Source organism: Falco rusticolus, chromosome Z, assembly GCF_015220075.1.
Source record: "Falco rusticolus isolate bFalRus1 chromosome Z, bFalRus1.pri, whole genome shotgun sequence".
NCBI classification, from domain to species: domain Eukaryota; kingdom Metazoa; phylum Chordata; class Aves; order Falconiformes; family Falconidae; genus Falco; species Falco rusticolus.
This window is the reverse complement of record NC_051210.1, coordinates 7948093-7975139: the sequence shown is the minus strand read 5'-3', so window position 1 is coordinate 7975139 and position 27047 is coordinate 7948093. Positions and strand designations below refer to the sequence as shown.

At 39.1% G+C, this 27047-nt stretch overlaps 1 protein-coding gene across 11 annotated transcripts in view; it reads right to left on the bottom strand.

Annotated features, from left to right (window-relative positions):
* Positions 1-228: 228 nt before the first annotated feature.
* CAST (calpastatin) overlaps positions 229-27047 on the bottom strand; it is a 64151-nt gene continuing 37332 nt past the window's right edge. For 8 of the 11 annotated variants that reach the window (XM_037373400.1, XM_037373399.1, XM_037373401.1 and 5 more), the window contains 24 exons: positions 26357-26407; positions 25958-26020; positions 23112-23207; positions 22485-22586; positions 21619-21699; positions 21471-21524; positions 20789-20881; positions 19775-19870; positions 18545-18619; positions 17525-17572; positions 14984-15088; positions 14584-14685; positions 13808-13909; positions 12684-12767; positions 11879-11926; positions 11617-11709; positions 10960-11058; positions 10024-10125; positions 8141-8233; positions 7265-7318; positions 4247-4380; positions 3813-3887; positions 2619-2685; positions 229-1506 (listed from right to left, as the gene is read on the bottom strand). In XM_037373400.1, the coding sequence (XP_037229297.1) occupies positions 2628-2685; positions 3813-3887; positions 4247-4380; positions 7265-7318; positions 8141-8233; positions 10024-10125; positions 10960-11058; positions 11617-11709; positions 11879-11926; positions 12684-12767; positions 13808-13909; positions 14584-14685; positions 14984-15088; positions 17525-17572; positions 18545-18619; positions 19775-19870; positions 20789-20881; positions 21471-21524; positions 21619-21699; positions 22485-22586; positions 23112-23207; positions 25958-26020; positions 26357-26407 (1908 nt within the window). In that variant the 3' untranslated portion in view covers positions 229-1506; positions 2619-2627. The remainder of the gene's footprint in view (positions 1507-2618; positions 2686-3812; positions 3888-4246; positions 4381-7264; positions 7319-8140; positions 8234-10023; positions 10126-10959; positions 11059-11616; positions 11710-11878; positions 11927-12683; positions 12768-13807; positions 13910-14583; positions 14686-14983; positions 15089-17524; positions 17573-18544; positions 18620-19774; positions 19871-20788; positions 20882-21470; positions 21525-21618; positions 21700-22484; positions 22587-23111; positions 23208-25957; positions 26021-26356; positions 26408-27047) is intronic. The other 3 variants (XM_037373403.1, XM_037373404.1, XM_037373406.1) reach the window with 3 other exon arrangements.

The following is a 27047-nucleotide window of genomic DNA, read 5'->3' as shown; positions in this document are numbered from 1 at the left end:
AATACAGCTTTGAAAACCAAAGGAAAGGGGAAAAAACTGTAGTTGGATCTTGATCAGATTGTGAGGGCCTTCATGAAGCATCACTGATGTATTTTGCAAGTGTATTTTTTAAACACATTCAGTTTTAATATGACAATGTCTGGGTTTTTTTAATTATTTCTAGAATTTCTTTTGTCTTACAGTAGCTATTCAGATAACAGCAACCATGAATGAAAAGTTACTATCATCATCATGCACTCATAAAAACTTTTATTAGTGTGAACAGAGGTTCTGAGTACAGACTACAGAATACAGTCAAAAGTCTAAATATCCCCAACTTAAATCTCCAGGCTGTCTCTGTCTGCAAGGCTACATACTAGAAGATTTTGGCATCGGTACAAACACTGGTATGTCCTTCCCCAGCAAGCTAATGGTGAAGCAGTACATGTCTAAGGATGTGCAAAAAGATGTTTCTGCAGGTTACGAAGACAGACGAAAACACACTGAGGCACTTGGCACACCTCTGTTGCGACAGCCCCGTCTGCAGCAGACTAACGAGAGGTGCCTGCTCTTGCCTGTTCTCTTGGAGAGCAGGTGAATGCGACATTGGTCCTTGCAGCATTGATTTCTGCCCTATTTCTGCGTTCCCTTCTGGAGTGCAAGGAACAGAAGCAAGGACTAGAAACAGTGCAAAATAAAGTAAGAAAGTCTGCCTGTTGACCGGAACTTCTCTGACCTCTGCTAAGGCTCATGTGCCTTCTTTATCTCCTCTTCTGTGATGGTAACCCTGTGGTTATTACCCTAGGATTTGTATCTGTTCAGGCCAGGAGACTCCTGCATTAACAATGTAACAGGACAGATAGGACTGGAAATAAAACAAACCCACTAAAATCCTTATCTGGTGTGTTAACTACAGTTAAGGCAGTATCTAAAATACCTATTCTACTACTAGATGTACTTGAAGCAGTTAATCCCCAGTTTTTCATTCTTTAGCTACCCACAGCTTACCTATGGTGTCATCATCAGGAACTGGCTTGAGAAAAGCTGCACAGCCAGGCTGAAGCGGGCTGAGGATAACTAAAGCTCATTATATTCCAGAATACTTAATGCAATGTTAAAAATGCTAGCACATAAAAAAATCGTTTGAGATTTACAGGCACTATGTGATTATGTGCAAAAGTCTGCAGAATTTTTTTTAATTTTTTTTTTTTTTAGATTTTAAAAATTTTTAGAATTTTTTTTTGGCATTGCTGTTGATTTATGAAATAGTTTCTTGCAAATATAAAGCATTCTTTCTCTTTGAAAACTAAAGAAAATGACATAAAAATCTAAGTATATGAGTATAATAAAATGAATGGCTATGGAAAAAGAAGAAAAGCTACCTTAGTCTACTACTGGAGAAAAAAAAATATGAACAAAGTCCAGCAAGTACCACTGTACAAAACCCACCCAGAATAACCACATGCTTTTTGCATCAGCTTTTGTTCGTCAAGAATAATTATCCACCAACAGAAAGATGCCAAGATCCTGAGGGGAAGAGAAAGTAAAACAGTTAAGAGTGTTTATCTTCTTTAACTTGGAAAAAAACTCACATCTGGGAAGAATGATTGCAAACCTGAGTCTATAGTGACAGAAAGAAATCCTGGAAGACCTAATACTACAAGGCATTTGCTACTGTTTGAAAGCAACACCGCAGTAAGGGTAGAAGCCCACTGCAGATGCAGGGTAACGATGCATCTCTGTCTTGTCCATTTGAAGCCAGCTGCCAAATCTTCACAGGGGATTTCACTGCACACCGTTACTCATGGCCTCAGAGGAGCCAGGACCGCCTTGGCGGTCAGAGAAGAGAGGATCCTCTACAGGTTGTTTAGAATGACAGAACCTGGACCCTCCTGGCTGGCATGTGGGTGGACAGAGCCCAGCACTGGATGTGCCCTTGCCTCTCTCCTCCAACACCCCAGGAAACCCTCCAGCCTGAAGCACTTGGACCAAGCACCAAAGTGTAGTGACATGGATACTTCCATGATGACAACGAAAGACTTCAATTATTTACTCTGACATTAAGCATGTGATCGAGCCAAGTACAAAGAAGTACATGGTGGCAGTGGAACACGTGTACAGAACCAGGCTGTGTTTGTGCCAGGAAAGCTGAGAGCAGAACACTGAAACCTGCTATACCTGCCAGCTTAGCTGTGGGGCTTTCTGTATCTGTTCTGGACGCTGCTCCAAAATTAGCCTGGTGCAGAAATAATGATATAAACTCACTGTTCTAAAGATAAAAACAGTTGAGATGTGCTTGGTCTTCATTGCTCTGTAAAAAGGTCTTACTAGGGAAGCAGTATGTCATGCCTTGGAATCTTCCGTTACATGAACCTGAAAGAATTTAGCTACATGAAGAAATCCTATACAAACTGTACAGACAAAGGGTGTTACCAAAAAAAAAAAAAAAAAAAAAAAAAAAGGCGGTCCTTTCTGCCTAGGAACACTGACGTTCAAAGTCATTCCAAGTGGTGTGTCTAACAGCATCTCTAACCATGTCTTGGTTCAGTTAAAAGACAAATCACCAAAACTCAGCTTTAATAGCACTAGCATGAGTTGTCTTTGAGGTAGTTCAAAGAATAGGGAGGAAGAAAACTCACCCAGTGATGTTAATGTTTATTTCGTTTTCTGCTTCTCAGATTTGCTGCTGGAGGACTGTCCCTTCCCCTAAAGAGCAAGAGAAGCAAGAGATAATAAGAAACTGTGAACTAAGCTAAAATTTGAAATAAAATAGTGACAGATACTCCTCAGAGGTCACAGTTCAGACATAAATATGATCTGCATTTGAAATACAGAAAGTTTAGCAACAGTATTTTAACTTCTGTTGTGTATATGTATTTTCATTTTTCCACCATCACTTTCTTTGCTTCAGATAAAGAGGGCTGTGGCTGACTTCTTTCATACCCTATTTCTCAAATGCCTTTTACCTGTGCTAGTGATCCAGTCACAACTCAAACACTAATGAATAAATCCTTCTGGAGAGAAGTTAAAAGACACACATCCCCAGTTTTACATCGAAAACTCTTAAGACAGTGCTGTTGTTACACAAAAAGCATGTATGGCAATTTCATAATGAAGAAAAACCCCATCAGTTGAAACAGGGCACACAAAATTTTCAGAGCAGATGTCACCATCTGATCCAGGCATCTACTGGATGTATCCTGTGAGAAAACAATGTGATGGGGAAGTCTCACCCTCACCTAAAGCCATTTTCTGTATTTCTGGATGATAAAAGCCAAGCAACCTTTCGGGTTTTTTTACAAATAGAAACTGCCTTCCTTTTCCCACCAGATTCATTCTGCATACTTATTTATAAATGTATGTAGGTTTCCATTCCTTTTTTAAAATAAGTTAATAGTAACTTGAGAAAAAGACATGTGGTTGAAGAAGTACATTCTAATCACTCTTAGAATGCTGTTACTTGAAACCGTCAAGCAAAGAGAGAAGTGATGGGGATCCCGAGGCTGCTGTAGGCATATGAAATGTGACTCTTAGGTCAGCAAATACAGGAAGGAGAAGCCTGTGGAGCATGCACTGAGCCCCCTGTAGAAGACCACACTCTCTCTGAAAGAAACGTATTTCAGCTGCCATTTACTGAAAATTTCCCTTGAAATAGACTGGTGCTTTTCTCCTATGTACGTGCTTACACAAATGGATCAAGTTCAACCTATTGACGCCACATTCTCCCCAAAGTAATACCCATGTAATATGAAATCAAAATGCGGTTTCTCATCTTTCATGTTTATAGTGTTTGGTTACCATGACTATCTGTATTATAATACATATGTTTCTACCGTTTTAGGGTCTTTGGTTTTTCCTTTACTCTTTGGGGTTGGTTTCGTGCTGATGGCTTCCTTCTCACTTTTCTCCTACACTCCAAAGAAAAAACAGTGAGTACAGTTATAAAGGACAGAGAACTGACAGCTCCTACTTTTGACAACTGCTGTAACATATTTTTTTTTCTAGATGTGATTGCTGAGGTGGGAGAGAACTCCAAGCAGGACATGTGCCTGTAATTACTGGCCTTAGTCCACAGCAAGTTGGAATCTGGAGCTTTTTCTCATACTGGGGAGACTAGGGCACCAGAAACCATATACAGGTAAGAAAGCTGGTATATACGGGCAATTTTTGTATTTACTACAAAGTAATGATGTTGTATTGGAAAATTTAATTCCAAAGCTCATAACCAAGTAAAAACAGCACTTAAAACACCAATAACTTGTCTTACGCCATTTGCGGATTCGGTGTCAGGGTAAGCACTGGGGAAGCACTGCAGTGGTCAGGAGAGCTATTTGGAAACACAGCTGTTTCCTCCCAGGAATTACATCTGATTTGAACTTCAGTTTCAAAGCTGCTTCTTCTCTGCCCCCCAGGAGAGGAACAAACAGAGCATAAAAGCATAAATAATTACAATCAACATTTTAAGGATGGACAAAATTGTAATTCACTTTTGATAACTGGGTGCCTTGTAGTATAAGCTTAAGGAAGCTAACGCAGAATTTCATTTGGGAACTGGTTATTTTTTCACAACTGTGACTGTCCAGGGGATTTATTTTTTGACTTGTAATAGACTGGTTTGGTAAAGACCTTTGCAGGAAGCGGGCAGGTCACTACTGCAGGAGAAGGGCAGGGACAGGCTGGCAGAAGTCAGTTCCAGATGAGACAACGGCAGCTGCTTTACCCAGCTGAGTGCAAAACTATTCACCATTCAAACAGATGTGTACCATTCCCTCTGCCTGCAGGTGAGGGACCCAGGGCATAGGATAGGACATGTCACATCACAGAACCACAGGATGGTTTGGGTTGGAAGGGACCTTTCAAGGCCATCTAATCCAACTCCCTGTACTAAGCAGGGACACCTTCTGCTAGACCAGGTTGCTCAGAGCCCCATCCAACCTGACCATGAATGTTTCCAGGGATATGAAACATCCTGGGAAAAATCCCCCCCATCCTGGGAAACATGGAAGTGTTTCAGGGTCAGTTTGGATGGGGCTTTGAGCATCTTGGGCTAGTGGAAGGTGCCCCTGCCCATGGCAGGCAGGTTGTCTTTAAGGTCCCTTCCAACTCAACCCGTTCCATGATTCTATGGGGCATCTACCACCAATCTCTCTGGGGAACCTGTGCCAGTGTTTCACCACCACCATTGTAAAATATGTCTTCGCTATATCTAGTCTGAATCTACCTTTCTTTAGTTTAAAACAAATACCCCTTCTATCACTACTGGCCCTACTGAAAAGTCTGTCCCCATCTTTCTTTAAGCCCCCTTTAAGTTCTGAAAGGCTGCTTTAAGGTCTCCTCTGAGCCTTTTCTTCTCCAGGCTGAACAACCCCAACTGTCTCAGCCTGTCCTCATAGCAGAGCTGTTCCCTCCTCCTGACCACTTGTGTGGCCTCCTCTGGACATGCTCCAACAGGTCCATGTCTTTCCTGTGCTGAGGACCCCAGAGCTGGATGCAGCGCTGCAGCGGGGGTCTCACCAGAGCAGAGTAGAGCAGCAGAACCCCCTTCCTTGACCTGCCAGTCTTGCTGCTGGTGATGCAGCCCAGGACACGGTTGGCTTTCTGGGCTGCGAGCGCACGTTGCCGGCTCACGTTCAGCTGTTCATCCCCCAGCACCCCCAAGTCCTTCTGGGCAGGGCTGCCCGCAACCCCTTCACCCCCAGCCTGTACTGGTACCGGGGGCTGCCTGACCCAGGGGCAGGACCTTGCACTTGGCCTCGCACATGAATGTAGTTAATACTAAGCCTCCTTTCTGCATGGCACATGCAAGCCATTTGCTAACAACAGGGAGTTACAGGTTCTTAACTAGCTTGAGCACTTGTAGAAAACAAAAGGAGTTCATGATTTTCACACCGATATCCCACCAGCTGCCCCAGAGTGCCCTTGGGCTCCTCTGCTGAGGAAGCATGTAAGGTCTCTGTAGTGGCATGTATCTCAAAAGCCACACAAGACCTCTCCCTCCACCCAAGCTCAAGGTACCAAACACCAGGTTAAGGGCAAGCAGAAAGCACGTCCGACAGTGATTTTTCTCACATGTGGCCAAATCTCAGTCCCCTTCTTAATGCTCTTTTCTAGCACCATACTTTCTCAAACACCCTCTTCAACTTGGTGACCTCCAGATTTATGCAGTCTCCACTGCTAGTTCATTTCAAATAGCCTCGCATGTGCAGCACTTTGCTGGGGGAAGTGTGACAGCTGTTTGTCAGCTGTGTTCAAGATTACATGTCAAATAATCAACAGTCCATTTCTCATTACCTCTCCAGTCAATTCTTTCTTCTTCTTGTCAGCTTTGCTATTTTCCCCAACACATCTAAAACCTTTTTCTACTCCTAGCGCTCCTCTCTGCAAAACCCTCTTGAACTGCTTCTCAGTTCCAGCCTGCAACTATTGCTAGGTAGTGCATGCAACCACTGAAGAAAGATTTCTTTGCCTTTACAGTTTTTGGACACTCTAATCTGTACGAAAACTGTTACCACAATTCCCTGCTCAACTTACTTCTCCAAGCCTGTCCTGTCTCTCTAGAAGACTCTAAATAGCAAACCCCCTCCTTCTTCTAAGTATTAGTACATAGCAAGACGCATCAAATTTCCAGTACAGTGGTAAGACAATCACTACATCTGCACAGCATCCTCAGAACTGGCTAACGCCACGTCTAAACTGAGCTATTGCAAACAAAAGTGAGGAATTTTCATAGAGTAGTAAAAAACTTTATTTTGCAAGTTATTTTCCTATCTTTGAGCGCTTTGGGGCAGCAGAAGCTTTTGCACAAGTAACAAAGTCACCTGAGAGGACATCGATAGCTACAGAATCATCTGTAGGCTTCTGCAATGATTTTAATTCTGAAGTCACACAATATGCAATACTTCCCACAAGTTAAACTAATGTTTCAGGAATTTATGTCTACTTTAATTACCCCTTTCTTAAGAAAAAACATACCGGAGCTCTACATGTATGTTAGAACAGAGATGTCTGTCTGAGGTTTCCAAGATATACAACTTTCTTGAATACTGGACCTGATCATTCACAGTGTAGTTGTTGCATAAAAACTGTATTTATTGTGAAGAGTTACTCTTCACAGAAAGAGGCCACACTGTCAACACTGTTACTATTACCTACTGCATTCAACAGCATTTATAAGCATTTGCAATGAATCATGCCTCGAGCCTACAGTGACACTACTTAGGAAAAAAAAAACTATCAGAGCACACAGCATGAAACAAACACAAACCAAATATATCATAAATGTTACCTTTTTTCCTTTGTGTTTGACATCATCCTTTGCTGTTGGCTTTTCTGGTTTATCCTTGCAAAGAAGAAAGATTATATTCTCATTTTGAACTGGTCAGATTAGTTTTAGGATACAAGCACTTATGTATGACATTGGGAGTTTACAGATTAACAAGGAAGTTGCACCATTCTGAACTGACTTCTCACGCTGTGTACTCAATGTCAGTTCACGACATCTTTTCATGGTCTGTTACTTTGACTACATCTGTGATAGCATCTTTCTATGCCTGGAAAAACAGCTTCCTGAGCCACAAAAGATCAAATCGCTGTCAGAACAGTCACGTGCTCCAGGCAAATGGCAGTTTTACAGGGCTTTAGGTATACCACCAATGTAAAAGTACCTGTACATACACTTTGTCCCCCAACATGGAACATAAAGAGTTGGAATGAATAAGCATTATTACTCACAGTTTACAAGTACCTCCTGTTTAAAAGCAGACTATAAATTCAAGGTGTTTAAGAGAAGACAGCCTATTTGTTCACCTGATCTTCTGGAGTGCCCAAAACACTGAGCCACTGTAACTGGCATCTACACTGCTGAATCTCCAGGACATTGATTGCTACTGGATGCTTCAAAGTGATTTATTTGTCCACCTGAAAAAATCCACCTAATTCTTTTTTTTTTCTTTTTTTTTTTTTAATTAAATGCATGCAAGCCTATACATAGCTACTCTAAGTATAGGATATTTACATGTTTAACCTTAATACATATATATTGTAGACACACTTACTCACTTATTAAGCTTCCCTGCTCTCCTCGTAATTCTGAAGTAGACAGACTGGCTCATACGTGAAATTTCTAGTGTTGCAAATACAGACTAAAAAAGCTTTTCCTTACCTGCTCGCCTGATTCCAGAAGTTTTTGATAGTCAGGTGGAATAGTATCATCTCTTTCTCCAAGTTTATCTCTGTGTTCAGATTTAGCCTCTTCCTGAAAGAAATTTTTTCAACAGCTTAAATACTTGTATTAGAAATATTAGGAAACTGTAAGTCAGAGTGCTCACTAACTTAGGACAGATGCCTTTTTTTATTTCAGAATTTTAAAACCACCAGAAAAAAACCCCAAACTTATTTCATTATGAAGTGTGTTTCATGCCTAAAAATCTAAAAATTACTAGCTCTCAGTAGGTGTACACATTTAGTAAGTTAAACATATATATACACTGCAGCATCATAACGTAAACATGAAGTTATGTCAACTTTCAGTTCTGCTTTACAACAGTATGACTAGAAGGAACATTCCATACTTCCACATTGAACCTTATCCATACACTGTAACTTTAACACAAAACCGATGTTCCTTCAATGTCTTCCTTGTGAAGGCCAGTACCTTTAGTAGAACCTAGGGCACTATTCTACCTCACACCCAGACTGATCAAGATGAGCCTACACATCTCATCAGGCTTAGAAGCCAGAGTCAGGTTCAAATCCAACACAACTAGAAGGCAGAGCACCACAAGCTCCTGAAAACTCTATCAAGGAGGGAAGCATTCCTTCTGCTACGTTTATCTTTCAATTTAAGCTGCTTTGATTACTGGCAAACACACCAGACCCATGCTGAACAAAACACTTTGTTTAGATACAAGTAGGTTTTAAAACATATTGCTGAAAAATATTTTTGTATTTGTCAATGCAGACATTTTTAAAGATGTCTTCTTTTTCTATTTTTTTAAAATTTTGAATATAAAAAGGCATTTTCTGTGCCTGTGTAAAAAAACATACATGAAGAAAGCTAGGCTCCTCCAGCTCCACTGAAGCACAGGAGCTGCTGAGGTCTTGCACATCAGGCGTACACCCCCTTGCTATGGCAAGGGACAACACCACCCAGGCTATACAAATCTGTTTTGAAGGCAGCCAACAACCTCCACACAAGAGCCTGGTCTGAGATTAGAATCTCCTTCTAGGTTCCAGCCTACATTTATTCATAGGCAGCTTCTGGTCATTTTTTTCCCCAGTAATGTCCTTTACCTGAAGTATCTCAGTTGCCAATTTACTATTACTACTACTATTATGCAGAAATGTGTCTTATTTTCTTATTAGCAGAAAAGTCTTTATGCAATTATATGAAGAAAGACTGAATGTTGACAAAACAAGCAGAAACACGCAAGTTCAAAATGGGACTGATGAACACGATCATCAATGAACTTGGTATTTGTGGGGTTATAAAAATCAAAAGTTTGACAAAAAGAAGGCCACAAAATTAATTTTAGAAACAGAGACCAGAGAAGACACCTGCAAAATAGTTAGAATAACTTCATTTCAGTGCCTTTTACTGATATTATTCTAACTATTTTGCAGGTGTCTTCTCTTTGTAATTTTGTAAATTTCCTGTAATATTTCAACACTCGCATCCAAGTGAATTAGTTAACATACAAATTCAACATTTTTCACAAAACACACAAGTAATACATCTGATTGAAGAGCGGTTGATATGTAGGACAACTGAAAGAGTATGGGGTTTTTTTTCTAGTAACCATAGAAATATATTTTTTATATATATATATATATACACATTGAAATACAGAAAGCCATATACTCCTACAAGTATATAAGTAGTATTGCAGTATTAAATTTACTAATTTATAAATTTACTAAATAGATTTAAAAAAACCCTCATAAATCTCAAAGTTAAATATCTCAAGAGGTTGCTGGGGAGGTTTTTTGCTTGGTTTATTTTTTTTTATCCTCAGACTGCACAAGCTTCAGAACGTGTTTTGTTACCTTTACTTTATCCACAACTGGTTTGTTATCATCAGGGTCGGGTTCCCTCTGTCCTAGGGAATCAGACAGGAGATCCAAGGCTTCATCCATCTCCTTTCCGCCCTAACAAAGTATTAACACATCCATTACAGCAAATCTTCACTAAAAATAATATAATTCATCAAACTAATATAAGTACTGGCTAATGAACTGTCAACTTCAGTTAACAATGAACCATCAGCTCTCCCTTTGTAATTACAATGCTATGTGACAGCGGAGGGAAAAAAATTACAGACTATTTAGACCTACAGAAAACATAATTTCAGGGAGAGTCTATAGAATTTATTTTAATGGCTTTCTTTTGTTACACAGAAGATTAACTGATCTAATGAGAACAGTTCTATGAAATTGCTGGGTTTTGGTAATTGCTATTCATTTTGCAAGTATCACTATCACTGCAGATTAGCTACTAAGGAAGTGTCAATCTGAAAACAAACTTATTAAGATTTTTATCTTCATACAGTGTAGGGTCTTTTGTTAATTCACATCAGTTTTATTCAAGAACGGATTACAAAAAAAGCCCTTAAAACCAAATGAAACCCAGCTTGGAGGAGCTTCAAATCCAACTTTCAAATCAGTCTGGAGACACTAGATGGAGCTCCGACTGCACAGATCAAAATGGAGAAAGAAGAAGCCAGGCAACATTACCACTGAACCCAAGGAAGGGAAGTTCTGGTATTAAAAGGAGGTCTTGGTGCTGCCTCTCACTCCATTAACCCTTCTATAGGCTTAACAGATGACTTTGGCACTATGGTAATGACATACTATTATTATTTCAAATGTTCTCATTACACAACCAGGAAAAGAAAGGTGTGGTTCAGCTAGGGGCCCAAACCTAAAAACTCCCCGTTAGCCAGTTCTTAGTTGGAGGTAAGGATCCACAGAAAAAGTTCTCACTGAGGGAGAGGCTAGAGGAGCTGCTGAGCACACTGAAGGAACTGTAGCAGCAGCAATAACATCCAAGGAATCTGCAGGTGTTTCATCTTTCTTGATTTTCTGAAACAAGACACAGCCTCATTACTAACCAAGGACTGAGAAAAAAATATGCATCAAATTCCATGCATCTAAAATGCAATGCCGATACCGTGTATTTCTAGGACTTCCATTTTTCTTAGAAGCTCTACTTATTTCATACTGAAACCTCTTCCTGGGAAGCACTATGCAACTGTTTTGCACCTCAGTTTGTTCAAGTTCAATCTTCCATCTCAACTACTGGGTTAAACCCTGGCATAGCTTAAGTCAGACAGGTTTAATGTCCTTCAGAGGAGCTAAATTCTACCAAGCCCATCTATATTCCCAAGTGACACTTGTAAAATTCTCAACTGCACAGCGTTACTTATGCAAGCAAAAGGTAAAAAAGATACAGCAGCTAACTTATCTGATTTTTTTATTATTAGTCCCGCTCTCCTATTAATTTATTGAAAAAAAATTTCAAAATTTGAGTTACTGAATTCTACTTTTAAAAGTTTACATAATCTTTAAATGAAACAAAATATCAAGATTATTGAAACAATTTGAAAATAAAACAGATTTTCAGAAATCAAACATACACACCTTGATTACAGTCGGTGCAGGTAATGGTGAAGATGGTGGAGAACAGGAAAATCCTTCTGTCAAACCTGCTGAAAGTTCATTTTCACTCATAGGCTATCATTAAAAAGAAAGAAAATAAGAGGCTTTTAAGCCTTTTCATATATTAAGAATTGAGCAGATAACACAATCTATCTCCACTTTTAAACTGAAGACTGGGAAACCTTACTGACATTAGGGTAAGTAATTAATTAATGAATATTTATAAGAATATTCATGTTTTTACCTGGGTTTTTTCTTCTGGTTTTGGTAAGAGTGGTTTTCCATCTTTATCCTATAAAAGAAAAATCCCCTTACATTAAACCAAGTAGTCCTTAAATGACCACACAACACGGGAGCACTCTGAGAGCATTCACTGAATGACAGTATAACACAAGAGAATGATCTATCTAGTAACCTCTAACATCTACTGCTGTTATTCAAGGTGTTACTCAAAGAAAATTTTAAAATACTATAATTTAAAAACATCTGAGTGCTGAAAAGTGATTCAGTGTGAGATCCTGAGCTTCCCTCCTTCGTGTTCCAATCTCCATGGAAGTAACATAATAAATAAAAAATCCCAACTTCCAGATTGTTAACAATAGTCCTGGATGCAAAGTCCAGAAAGGTCGTATCTTTTCACAATGGCAAGTGTTGTGCAAGTCTTGGCTATACCTAAGCATTCCATTTATGTCAAATGAGTTGTGTGGTGCTGTTTGTATAAAACACCACCCTGAAGCACTGCGGGTTTTTTAAGAGCTTTGACCAATTACAATTTATTAAATTCTAAAATACTAAAAGCTAACGAGAGATTCCAGTGCACTAATCTTAGCCAAAATCATTCACTAATACTTACATCTAAGCCACTTCTGTGCCTACGTATGCATCTAATGACAGATAACAGATATTCAGAAACTACAACCAGAATGTTTATATACTATAAAAATGGGTGAACTAAACATCAACGTTTCAAAATGAAATGGCATTTCAGTTTCATCCACATATTCTGAGGAATGAAAGGGAAGTAAGACTAAGCACATTAAATAAATTACTTTTTCTTCTGTTAATCTGTAATCTGGAGGAATTGTTTCTTCATCTTCACCCAGTTTTTTGCGTTGTTCCTGTTCGTTTGTCTCCTGTGCAGGCAAAATAAAAACAGTATTCAGACAAACAAATAACTACAACCCAACATAAATGCAAATGAGCAAGCTTTCAAAGTCTTCAAGTCTACTGATTCAAATTAGTCTTTCTGGTCCAATCCAAGTACCAGACAAAAATTTCATCAAATTAGATGAGAGCCTTTTCTCTTGAGAAGGCCTTCATTTCTCTGGCTGTTTCTTCATCTGTGTGTCAGAAGCATCTCTACATATTTCAATGAAGAACAACAGAGTTAAGTAAAGAGATGCACTGACCAATAACAGAATAGCATTACCCTTCCAAGCCGTTTAATTCTTGACTTTTTTTTTTAATCCACTCAACAGCTACCTGGCCTGCACTGAATGGAAGGCGCAACAGAGAAATTGGTAGCTGACTTCCCCATACATGTTATGTTGGAAGATGACAACTGAGCAAGTAAAGCCAACTTTGGGAACTCTTGTTTGATAGCATTCCAGCCCACCAGAAGCACTATCCTTTCTACTTTTGGCTTTAGTCAGTACCATCTGGCTCATGGTTTGGGGTGGCAAATGGGGGCAATTCAGACTGTTGCTATGAACAGCATTGCCTTAGACAGACTACACTTACTTCAGTGACTTACTTAAGGGTCTCTGTTAAAATGACAAGATCAGTGACAAACCCCAAATTCTTTTGCATCATTCCTAGCTTAAACAACCCATCATATATTTTGTTCCCTTTGAAAAAGAACCATACGGTATGCTACCTCAGATATCCATGTTAATTCTGCTTTGGTTCAGCAGTAAGACACTAAGTAAATGCACTTTTCAGAAGCTGAGGGAATTACTGTACTGTAATAGGCAAAACTGTTAAAAAAATGTATTCACTGTGTTGAAATCCTACTAGTACTTCCTAAGCAGAACACAACTGGTTTTACAAGTAAATTTGTTTTTTTAAAAAAGTGAAAATATTATCCCTAAGTTGTTTCTAGCCTGAGAAAATATAGTAATCCTGAAGATAATTACATCAACAGTCTGGTTTTGAGGTCTGACTGTTTCTGTACCTTAACTTTGTCCACAGCAGGTTTCCCTTCATCTGGATCTGGCTCCCTCTTTCCTAGGCTACTGGACAAGGCTTCCAGGGCTTCATCTGCCATGTGACCAACCTGTAAGTGTATCAATGCAGTAAAAAGCAGTTCTTAGTTTGGAGTTCAGCTGCACTGAAGTTCATATAGTACCACCACCAGCCACACATTAGTAAAGGTAAAAATTGAGAAGCAGACTAAAAAACTGTTCACTACCTAACTGTCTTCACACATTTGGGATCTGCTGAGTTCAAGACATAAGGAAACTCTGACACAGGTTGTTCTGTAAACAAGTTTCTCCCTTCCAAAGACTTACAACTAAAATGTTCCACAGGGCAGGTGTTTGTTTGTTTTGGTTTTTAACAGAAGTATAGATATAATCTAAGGAGATGCAAGAATATCAGCCATTAAGGCAATCTTTCAAAATATTCAGTAGGACAGTCAGTTAGCATTTTTTTGCAGAATTTGTGTTTTCCTGCAGACCTATTACATTGACAAAGAGCATCCCTTTTAGAGCATCAAGAGCTAGAGTAGACCACAAAAACTGTCAGTCTGCCTTCCTCTATTAAGAGGGTCACTGACCTTCCCTGTTCAGTTTGTGCTTGACTTGATACTTTTGGAAAGCACTCAGCCTTTGTGCCTCACCTCTAAGGAGGAAGAATATGCAATATTGAAATAAGCATCTTGACAATAGGTTGTACCATTGCATAAATGAAGCGCTGAGTTTTGCTTTAGCTCCAGCTAAGACTACTCACTGAAGACTCAGCTGATGGAGCTGAATGGTGCACAACACAAGTTCTGGCATGAGGGGCCACTTCATCCTCAGTAGTTTTTGCAGACACAGGATCTGAAGGCTTCTGAAACAGAACAATTACACTGCCTTTTACTGAATATGCTCAGAAACCCAAGATGTACCTGTTCCTGTTAAGTGGCCTTTTTTTTTAATACAGTACAAAACAAGTAAGAAAAGTCTAAATTTAAAGGTAGAAGACCCTCAAATAAGGACCAAGTGCTGACACTGCATGTTCCACTGAACACAATGAGGGTGAAGAAAACAGAAACAGAATTAAATATTTTTCTTGAAAGAACAGTAGCATTATCCACTCTCAGCAAAACTATCAGTGATAGCATCTTCAGTAAACTAGAAAGACATACCTTGGATGTGCTGCTGGGCTTTGATGGTATGGATTGCACTGCAGGCTGTGGAAGGTAGTCAAAGTCTTTTGAAAGTTCATCAAAAACATCAGATTCACTCAAAAGCTGCAAGAAGACAGGTGTTACAGGTGACTCACTGTCATTTATTTTTTCAAGAACTACAGTTCAGCTACTCAGAAAGCAGGAAATCTTTTGTAATCTACACTGAAATAACCTTTCACATCTACATGCAACACAACAGCATGAATTTTGTAGTGCATAAAATAAGAAAACTACTTTTCAGAATGAGTCAGTTGCTTTGTTATGAAAAGTCAATATAATATAGAGAACATTACGTTCAATACTGTTTACAGGACTACTGAAAATAAAATCTCTTAATTAGAAAAAAAGAGAATGCTAATATTTACTATATAGTATTTACTGTAACAGCATCATGTTGTTGTAATGCTTCAAGTATAAATTACATTTAGGTAGTGGAAAGCAGCACCATCAGATCATGATTCTCTCATTCTCATTTTTCTTCTTTTTTTCCAGCAGAAGTACAGTTCCTTCAGAGGCAGTATCAGCTGGAAGTTCTCTTAGCTTGTGCACTGGCTGCTGATACTTAGTGGTTTTCACTGCACATGTTTTACGGAAAAGTTAATAAACAGCAGTTTTAGTTCCCTACTGTGTGATCTGTTACAATTTGTTGATACTATGTGATCTAGTACTAAGTGATCTATATACTTCTGTGATCTATTACTAATGCTCCTGGGAGCCTTCCAACTGCTGTTTACACATGTTTAAATCTTTGCTAGCAGTGATTGCCACTCACATGCTGCGTGGAACTGAACTGGTTAGGGCTCATTTGGTCAAATTCATAACATGTAAAATTAGATTTCTAAAGGAGAATTTCTTTTTTTCCCCTCCGACTTTCCTTCCTTTGTTGATCAGTGCCACTAGGTCTTTACAAAATGCCTCATCACGTAAGGCCTCACTTTTCATAAAATTTTAATTCCCCTTTAAACCACTAAATAAAAAATGCATTTAGGCAATAACAACTTTTTTCCAGGAGTCATGCCACTGCATGTGCTTAAGGGTATGCAGATTGGAGACCCAAAGCAACAGAAGCCCTAGTTCAAATCATCAAGAAAAAACTTTGCATTTACTAGGAGATCAAGAAAGAACTGTAAGTGATTGAAGATTTTTCAGCTATTAACATAACTTTTCTGTTTTGCTGGTTTTGGTTTCACAGATCTAAATTATTGGTGATACTACAGGAATACTGGTGAACACATCTTGTTCAAAATCACCTTCTTCAAATACTGCAACATATGACTTCAATACCCCTGTGACTCACTTACAGAACAACTATTGTGTCTCTGATTGACAGAGGTGGAAGAGCATAGGAATACTTATTCTTCTGCTAGCCACTTAATTCTTTTGGCATAAGACCACATGATTCTGACTGAGCTCATCTTCTACTTTGGTTTTGGACTGCACTTCAACTATGAACCAATCTCCCTTAAATCATGCCATGTTCCTCTTCTGGAGCTTTTCTTTTTTTTTTTTTTAGTGTGCCATCAATTTTGTGCTCTCTGTGAAACAGGAAGGCTTGTCTCTTAATGTTTGTGCCTCGTTCCCTCTCTTTTTTTCCTTATGACATGCTTAGCTCTACAGTTATCATACATCACCCACTCAAGACAACTGCATGTCCAAGACCTGACCTGCAGATTTTCACAGATGTAAATTCTTTTGATTGCTGTCTTTGCATTCCAATGTATTTCAAGCTTGAATCACACAAATGACTTCATATTTCTGCTAAAAAGGCACAGTGTCATTCTTGCTCAGATTGGTCCTGACCTTCACACTTGTTTCAGAAGAACTGAGGTTGCCTGTACTTTTCCAATTGTGGCAGCACTCCTCAACTCACAGTATTTCCAAAGTGAAGCCCTCAGTTTCTTCAGTGCACAGTTTGTTTCCTTTCCCTAATTTTTGATTTCTACCTGTACATTTTAAACTAGCCTTTGTAACTGTCTCCTTCAATCCTTTCATTCCATCTTGTACCTCCTAGACCATGATGGATACTTTTTGCAAAGTCCAAGTTGTTCTTTGTGATTAGGAAAATGTCCACAGTATTTTCTTTCTTTCTCTCATGTGCCTTTATATTTTATGATTCTTCTCATTTGATTAATGAGAAGAAGCTCTCAAGAAAAGATTTTTCCTGCCTTACCTCTCTTGCCCTTCAACAGCTCCAACAGACTGCTACAGAATACTTTACAATAACTCTTGATACAGCTTTTCTTTGTGTCAGCAGACATTTCTGTAACTCTCTCCTATCTTAGTAATCTCTAAACCTTTTTCTTACTATGAGCTCTTCATTTACAGCCACTGAATTTCAATAAAACCAACTCTTGCCTGACACTTCAGCAGGTTTTGTGCAAGTAAGTAAACACACAAGGAGACCAAGAGACTTACATAACGGCAGAGAGAGAAGTCATGACAGGGAGGGAGAAAACAGGGTATCTATTCACACTCCTACAATATTGTCAGTTTTCTAACCTTAGGTTTTTCTTCAGTCTTTGGCAATATTGGTTTTCCATCTTTCTCCTAAAAGTAAAGTAAATAATATTAACATTTTTCCATTGTTATAACAAGTGCCATACTCCATAATCACCAGCAGAATAGTAAAAAATAAATAATACATGCAAGATGAAATCAGTGACATAGTAACAGGAATTCCTCTAAACAGGGAATTCTTACACACCAGGTAAGTGGATAAGAAAAGCAAATGTGACGTCTACCCAACACAAATGGCCAAGACACCAAAAAGCATTCATTCCTATCAGTATCAACATGCACCAGGAATTAATTCCACAGTAAACCAGCATGAATTCACCCAGTAGTAAAACATGCTCTGCGTGCAAAAGTTTGTCTTTTGCACTTGAACAAACAGGGGGTTGATTCCCAGGTCTGTAGTCAGGAAGTCTTGACATCTCTAAAAAGGGGTAAAACTGCTCCTTTCAAAACAGAATCTTAACATTCAGCTCCTGCAAGGCCAGTTTACATAGCAACCTTGACAACATCAGTTATACTAATAACCGTCACAAAAACTTTCAATTCTGAAATCTATGAAGACATCCAAGTTCTATTGCTGTTTTGCTTAACTTTGAACAAATCTCCATCACTTGAAGTGACAATCTGAAAAAAATGAATGTAATTTTCATACCATTTTACAATAGTGTTTCAAGGTCATATTACAAAGTGATACTTAAAAGCACTTCTGCAAAGGGATGGATTTTACACCACCAAGCTTTAGTACTGGAAACAAGTAACACCACTCTTGGATAACGAATGTGTGACCTGGGAAGATTAGATCTTTGCTCAAAATGCCTGAAAAATCCAGTCACAACCACAAAGAAAGGGAAGGGAACCAGAAGTACAGAAATCACCAACAGGAGAAAGCCACTGATTAAATAGCAGTTTTGCTCATCTTCCCCATGTTCTTTCCCTCTCTGTGACAAAAGAACGTGCCAGACACAGTGCCCTACTTACAAAGCAATGGAGATATAAAAAACATACCAGCTCCAGTGTTAACCTGTGTTGTGGTATTGTATCATCACATTCTTCAGCCTTTTTTTGTGTTTTCTCTTTTGCCTTAAGAAGAAATCACAAAACAAACAAAAAAAATCACTTAAGAGGAAGAGAACAAAAACTCAAAATACACTGAACTTCACTATCAAGATCCTTCAGCCTACTGTTTGAAGAGGTACTAGCATCAGATAAAATTATTCCATGTCAATATACCAAAATTCCTTAATTTATTCCTATCAAATTTCTGTGGTAATGTCATCATGATTTAAGAATCAATGCCGTATGTGAATATGGCTATATCATTTTAAATTCTGAAAAACTACAGACACGATTCAGAGCCATAACTTTGTGGCAGGTGCTTTTAGAATTTTCGTGTGTACAGGTTTCCTTGGATTTCATCATTCTGATTATACAAGTCATAATTCTGTATCTTTTTCCATTGCTGCTACTGAAACACAACTTTTATTTCTCTGGACCTCCTTCAGGAAGCAGTGCATCCACGAAGTAATCTGAAGGCTCAGACTGAATCTGAAATCCAACATGCTCCTATGTGTCAAAATTGAGCTCTGACATCTTCTCTTGGCAACAGATGTTTTTCTACTATTTCCCTGTCATTTGCTCTGAGCTGTAAGTGAACACAGGGGAAAATAACTTAATACTAGCAGGGGTTATAGACAAGAGTTTGCAAGACTAAACTAAAAAGTCAAAGTTTAACAGGCAAACAAAGGGCTACTGCTAAAATCTAACTGATGAATGAAACCAAAAGTCTTAGAACATACAAAGGCAGGCAAGACCCAAACTAGAAAGATAATGGGGTCCAATGGGAAAAGCAGTACATACACTAAAACCACAAAAACTTAACTAGAAATCAAACAGCAACTTAATGCAAAACAGAAGTTTGCTCTAAACTGTGCTCAGTGCTTGGGGAAAAAATACTGAGCAACTATAGCTAACACAGGGGAAGGTGTATGTACCCAGAGCCAAATGAAATACATATAATTTTCCAGACCACTTTACTATATTCTAGTCTACCTGCATCCACTCAGGATTTCTTCATGTCTTAATTCTCTTAATCACGTAAGACTCAGACATTCCTTAGGCCTTTGATATGTAAGTCACCTTGTTATTATTTTACACACATGCACAGTATCTAACAAATGGAACTTGGGATTCCATGGGAGGGTCTGAAAGCTGACGTTAAAAAGAGTAAGATGATACCTGTGACATCCCTGCAACATGGGCAAGATCTTCAGGTACCGGTCCAGATCCACTAAGAATATTAAGAAGAGCTTCCACTGCTTCACCTTCCATTTCCTGTATTTAAGAAAATATGCAAATCACGTCATTGTTTTTTGAATTGACACAGGTTTAACTTCCATGTCTTTTATGCTGTATATGAAGCAATGCCCCAGCACCAGACAGGTCATTTGTCTTTGGCTTTACTTGATTTCCTTAACATCACATTGCAGGATATAGCACAGTCTAATCAAGACACATCTCCTCTTCAGAAGGGAATTAAAAAAAAAAACAACTTAAAAAGAGCACAATATCATGTAACACAATTGCCACGTGCTTTGACATGGCATTTACACCCAAGAAGTGTAAGGTCACACTCGCTCTCTACATAGAAAAAAAAAAAGGTTTAGAAAACATAACAAAATTGCATCATATCCACATTTTAAACATACCACACATAGTTATGAAAACACATACATTTTTCCACTCTATTGCCTCTAGTCAGAAGAGGCCCAGTTACTCTGCAGAAGAATCCAGAAGGAAAAATCACCTGACCCACTAAGGCCAGATCTTTACGGTACAGTAGATTCTGAGGAATGACAATTTCTATTATTCCTATACTTTCCATGATAAACAGGATTTACATCTGAAAATGAGGATGATGAGCATCTCTACAAGATCATGCACACATAAAATATGACATGGGCTTGTAAACTTTAACCAGAAGTTAACGAGTCAAAGAATAACTATGTATGACTCCTCTGATTTTGTCTCTTTTTCCTTAGGAGGAACTGAGCTCTTGACGGAACTTGCTGCTTGTGCTTCCACAATTTCTCCTTCCTTACTTGGTTTCTTTGAGAGATATGAAATTACAGGCAAATTTGCAGAAATAAAAAGAGGAAAATTTTCAAGATAATTTTAAAGTGAAATACTAAGATAATAATGGCAATGTTTCATTGCAATAAAGACACGCGATAGCAAGAAAAATATCAATACCTCTGTCAGAGTTCTAATCTTTTCTCCAGCGGAAGCTACACAGGTAAAGTCAGATGCCAGGGCCTCTGCAATCTCATCCTCTGTCAGTGGTTTCTGAGCAAGAAATTGGCAACTAGGTTATGATTATTAAAGTTCACATAGCAGCACTGTCAAACTCAAGTTTAAAATCTGAGTGTGCTCCATGTTTACCCACACACACAATGACTTTGTAAGCACATGCTGCTAGTTGCTGTCACATCAAAATCAAAAATATTTCCCCTTATAGGTTGATCCATTTTTCAGATCAGTTTTTATTTTTCTATGTTAAGCTTATAAACAGTAAAATCAAGCTGGTTTACAGAATTCTCTTGCTAAGTACAGAAATTCAAGTAATCTTTGCTAAAGACATTAAGAAGAGACTCCTGCATGCACAGCTACTGTTTCTTCCCTTTTGTTATTACATCCAATACCCCTATGAGCATTTATTTACCTTGTTTCAGCTTTAGTGTCCTAAAAATTCTGACTTCTTTATTAAAAACATCTGTGCCAAGTTTCATTTAGTTTTATCAGTATCTATGCTATCTGGCACCCCACAGCCCTCTCCCTCTTCCTGAGATTTTTGGAAGACAGGTAACATAAATTTTCCCAGGAATCCAATAACTGCGTTATTTTCACCTTCCAACATAAAAAGAAAAAGTCTTACTTCATCTTCTTCACCCTCTTTTGGCAAGAGTTCATCTCTGCCATCCACTTTGCTCTAAAACGAAAAATGATTTTGTTGTAAATGGGCAGCAAAAACATACAATGTGACAGAAAACATGCATGAAGATATTTTTTTAAAACTCACTAACCTTCAACAATTTAACATACTCTGGAGGGAGACTACCTTCCCGTTTACCCAATTCTTCCAAGTAACTTGAAAATACATCTTCCTATGAAAAGAATGCACACAATGTTTTTGTACTCTTGTTTATTGAAAGAAATTTCTAATTCAGAGCTATTTACAGTGATACTTCTGGACAGAAAATGTGAGGGCTTGGCTAGGTCTGAGGGCCCATCCTGGACCACGACTATACCATGTCTTTCAGAACCTTGTGTCATGCAGATGCATCTTGACTAGCTTCAACAGTACATGTCATCTAGCAAAACTCTGCACCTCTGTTGCCAGATTGCTTCTGCACTACCACAAGCTATTTCAGTGTCTCAGACTATAGAATGTATTGCTGTACTTGGATTGAATTTCAAGTGTTTATAAATTCCAAAATTTTTATCATGGCTGAGTACTGCACTGAGTCATTGAGCTTGCAATCTTAATCCTTCTTATGTTACTCTCCCATTCTAACTTAGAAAAGTATATGTTCTTCCTCAAATTCCCAATGTTTTACTCCTTCTCAAGTAGAAAGGAAATCTAGGTTGTTTACTCTCTCTTATACCTCCATCACTGCCTTCTGTAAATCTGTTGGAGACCATGCTTGGAAGTCAGTTCAAAAACCAACAAACTTTCTTTGTTGATACTTCACTGTTTTCTACTGCCACGCATAAGTAACTGTGTAATTTCTGTTTTACTGAGAATGCAGTAAGATGCAACTGCGCAAACTCTATTTTTCCTCTCAGCAGATCAAAGCCGACAAACAGTGGATCAATGGAGCAGTGAGCATCTACAGACATATTTTAGAGATTAATCTTCTGAAAAATAAAAACAAAAACTATGAAATACCTTAACTTCTGGACCACTGTAAACAGTATTAGTAGACATCTCTTCTTGAAGTTCAGCTAGGCTATCTATTAGCTTATCTACTGCCAACTCATCCATACCAGTCTAAAAAATAAACAAATCATTATAGAAGTTATCATGCAGTACAAAGGAAAAAAAACCAAAACCTGAATCAGCTGGTGGATCTGTAGAAAACCACTGGCAACCAAACCAAAAGCTTTCTGTCAGTAGGTCCTGAACCTACCAGATTTTTCAGTGAGAACCGTTCTTAAAACTTGTTCCCTAGTGTCACTAACAAGATCATTTGTATTTTTTTATACATATACATACACACATACACCAGCTGATACACATGCATACATCTAAAAAAAAACCTCTGAGGACAAAGAGTAATTAATTTTATGCTAGTTGTGGTAAAAGTGATTATAAATACATCATATTTGACAAACCACAAACGACATGCCACCAGTTGGTTACCTATTCTATCAGCCCTTCACCACCATACATAATTGTTATATAGCAATACAGTTACCTGTTCATTTTTACTGAAACCGAAGTGTTTGAGAGCAAGAAACACTCTCTGAGCCATTTTTACAAGGGAAACATTTACCTGGGACTGTGTTTACCAACCTCAGTACTTGAGTGAACAGTTGCAGCTGATATACTTGCACCACCTGTGCCTGCACCAGCTGCACCAGCTTCCGTGGACATACACTCAGAACTAGGCTGGAGAAATAAAAGAACAATTAACAGATGGCTTTATTATATGGCCCTATGTTAAAAATTCTGGAGATGAAACAAAGTAAAGCAGAGATGCTCCACCCAGGCACGCATATCAATGTCCTTGTTCATCTATGCTTTGAATAAAAATGGTAAGTTGGTTCTACCTGCTGGCTGAGTGGCCTGGAAGTTGAGTAGCTGCAGCTTGCATGATACTAAGCCCAGCCTAAAACATCCAGCTCTGAGGCCATGCATATTGTTTTGGACTCAGCAACTGGCTAATGCACCTGCACAGCATCCAGATGCTTGGGCAGAGTGAGCTACCATCTATCTAAAATACAATGGAGACATACACTGCTTCTAGCATGATTTTGCTGTGAGAAAGAAAGCATGCTGTTTTAAGGACTTGTGGTTTAACTAAACAACTAAAAAACTAAACAACTAAAAACATTAGTGTGTCACCAAAGTTACTTTCATACTGAATCCCAAACATGGCACTGCACCATGGAAGAAAATGAACTCTATCCCAGCCAAAACCAGACCAGTACTGTACCTCTGTTTTGCCAGTAGAAGAAATCTGCAGTGGAGAAGAGCTATGAGGCCTCTTCCAAGTCCCTTTTGAAAGCTTTCATTTATATCTGACAGTTCTCAACATACCACTAATGCCAGCAGTAAATACTACCCAAGTAAGTAGGGGGAAAACTGTTTCAGGGAGTTAGCAAGACCAACACAAAATGCAGACTTCTGCACTAATGACATTCTCATTTACTGCAAAAAAAGTGGGTTGTAGTAGAGCAGGGGTCCTCCAACTACGGCCCGCAGGCCGGATACGGCCCCCCTTGTTCCTCAATCCGGCCCCTGGTATTTACAGACCCCCCCACCGGGGGTTGGGGGGGGAAACCAAGCAGCCGCAGATGACTGCCTGCCACTGCATCCGCGTGCCGGCCCCCTGTTTAAAAAGTTTGAGGACCCCTGTAGTAGAGCCACAGGAGTCCTTCACATTACCCTGGCCTTGTAGTCAGCTGGCTCAGTATTAGATCAAACTTGAAATTTATACAAAGTATGTAAATATCTGTAATGAAAAACAAGAAAGAATTTGAAAAACAGAGGATGTTACAGACATCTGGTGGAACACAGCCTTGGGAGGAGGGATAGACAGCGTAAATATATCAAGCTGGGACACAACAAGATAAGCTCAAGGAGAACCAAATGGTTAGTAAGACTAAACAGAAAATTGCTGGAACTATGTGTGAGCTATCCTAAATATCACACTAAAAGATTGACCCTCGAGCAAAGAGAGACTCCTGCTAACAAAGCCCCCTCCCCACAGCCCATGTTCTGTGGAAAGAAAGGATGCTGCACCTTTCAGTGGAGATGAGGCTTGCAAGAACCAAGGAGAGTTAAGGGTGACCAAGTGTCACTGTGAGCAGTTGTTCAAAGCCCACGAAGTGTTTTACTGCGTGTGAAGTGGTGTGCTAGCTGCATGGTTTGAGCAGACATCTCTGCACAGCCATGTGATAAATGCTATTGCGGTCCTGTGTGTGAGACTGGCTCTTTGTACACTGGGCAATGAAGTCCGTAAGAAAACAGCCTTTTCACCCAGTCATGCAGACCAGACCAAAAGATCTAGATCCTGACACTCTACCACACACTTTTGCTTCAGCTTTTTCTCCACTTGCCCCCCTGAAATGACCACTCCCAAACTTTTCCCCCAACCTTTCTCTTCCTAGATTTTTTGCAGGGTCTTACAGTCAGGGTGTATGGGGTACCCTACTGCAAACGGATAACCTGCTGACCTGCTGCATTTGGACCCAACCCTGCTACTACAAACATGCCTGGCAGTCCACAGGTGAAGGAGCTCCATGATGGCAATGCTCATACAAAGCAAGAATTTGCTTGACTGACCAGGTGGTCCCTTCCATTTGCCTTCAGTTGTGAAAGGGCCTGGAAAAAGAATGACTGCAAAAAAGCTTGCATGAATGACAGAGGAGCCCCAAACACGTAACACATGGGAGCAGGACCACATCTCTGGTGATCTTAATGTTACCTCCTTGGAGAGTGTGTTGGACAATGAAGACAGACATACAAAGAGGACAACAAAAGGTGGATGCACATCAGGATCACCAAAGAACCTGCGCAAACTACCAACACCATCTTGGCTGGGCAGCTCTACTTGCAGCTGATGCTTGTCCATTAACGCTGTCATGGGTTAGCCTGAAGTGGTATATTCAGGATGTTGCTTAAGTTAATTACTGGATAAAGCATGAAGTTTCTAAGTTCCAGATTTTGAAAAAGCACAAGGAGGCTTTTCATACACACTTTTAAACACAAGACAGCTTTTGAGCTTTTCTACATTGTGCTTTTTGGGGGCTCAGCCTCACTTTACAATATTCAGCATAAGAATTCATCTTGATGTGGATTTTTAACCCCTACAATAACATAAATAATAAAAACTGGATTGCTACTTCTACTACACCTTTGCTGTCTCTGTAGAGGTTGTTTTAGGAGGCTGATCAGCCTAAGTTTCAGCTACTTGTCCTGTATTATTTGGTTTAGAAGTTGTTGTCACAGGAGGCAAGGTCTGGCTTTTTACCTGTGCAGAGGTAAACTATTATCATTAGATATGAAATAGTTATGGGCTGGCTTTGTTTGGTTTGGGTTTTGAATTATTATTTTTTAAAGAAAGACAGGAAGAAAGACAGAAAGACAGACAAATACCACAAGAAGCTGAGAGAGAGAGATATTATACAACTTACACCACTGGGATCCTGATCGTTTTGCCTCATTTTGAACTGCTGTTCATTTGCAGAGTCTGTTGGCTATCATAAAACAAAAAAATGAGATCATTTACCCCTACCACATTTAAATGCTACAGAACATGATCTATACTAGGTCAAATAAGCATAAGACAGATTTAAAGACAGTTAACAGAACACTTCTTAGGCTGCTGTGAAGCAATAAAGCATCCTGAAAGTTTTCCCCAAACAATACATTTCCACACCTGTCAGCTCCTAGCTCTTTTCCACACAGGTATGTTACTAATCACACAGCAGTTCCATGTTGAACAGTAGTAGCAAAGAGTTTAGCTTCTTTTCTTAAAGACAGTCAAAGGCCAAAGTACAACCACTCGCCAAAAGTGAAAGGTAAGTATTTACCTTGTATGACCACATGGTTTTTCCAGATTCTGTTTTGGTTGTTGGTGTGGACTGAAATATAAGTAACATATATATGCAGACAGAGATTAATACGCTTGGTTATTTCTAAGGCGTCAGCTTATATAAAGAATAACATCAGGCAGATTCATACTTGGGAGCACACACAGTATCTGACTGATACACAGTGTTTTGATCTCGCAGTTTACAACATTCTGGCACAGACCCCCTGCTCCAGCGATTTAAGGGCACTCAGACACGTGTGAACACACACACACACTCTTCATATGAAAAGCGACGAAAGAAGGTACTAAACAAATGTAACAAAGTTTCATTTACACCTGAAAGTTTTCTGCAGCCGTGCCACAAAATTGATTCCTGTGATTCACCAAGTACAGTAAGCAATACAATACTACTAGTAGAAACACGTAAGAACAAAACCTAGAAAAGAGTAGTTGTATTTGATAAGAAGAAAGAAAACTGAAAATGCTGGCCTCCTCACCATATCTTTCTTACTATTTTTTCCTGCTCTTGCTACTTAGGTGTGCTACAATTAACACAAACAGAGACAAAGGTACTGGAATGTCACCTAGCAATGCCCCAGAAAAGGCTGCTGCCTCCTGTGCAAGCTGCAGAAGCTCTGGGCACTGAACAGCCAGGGGAGGACATGGACCCAGGGAAGCATGACCTGATC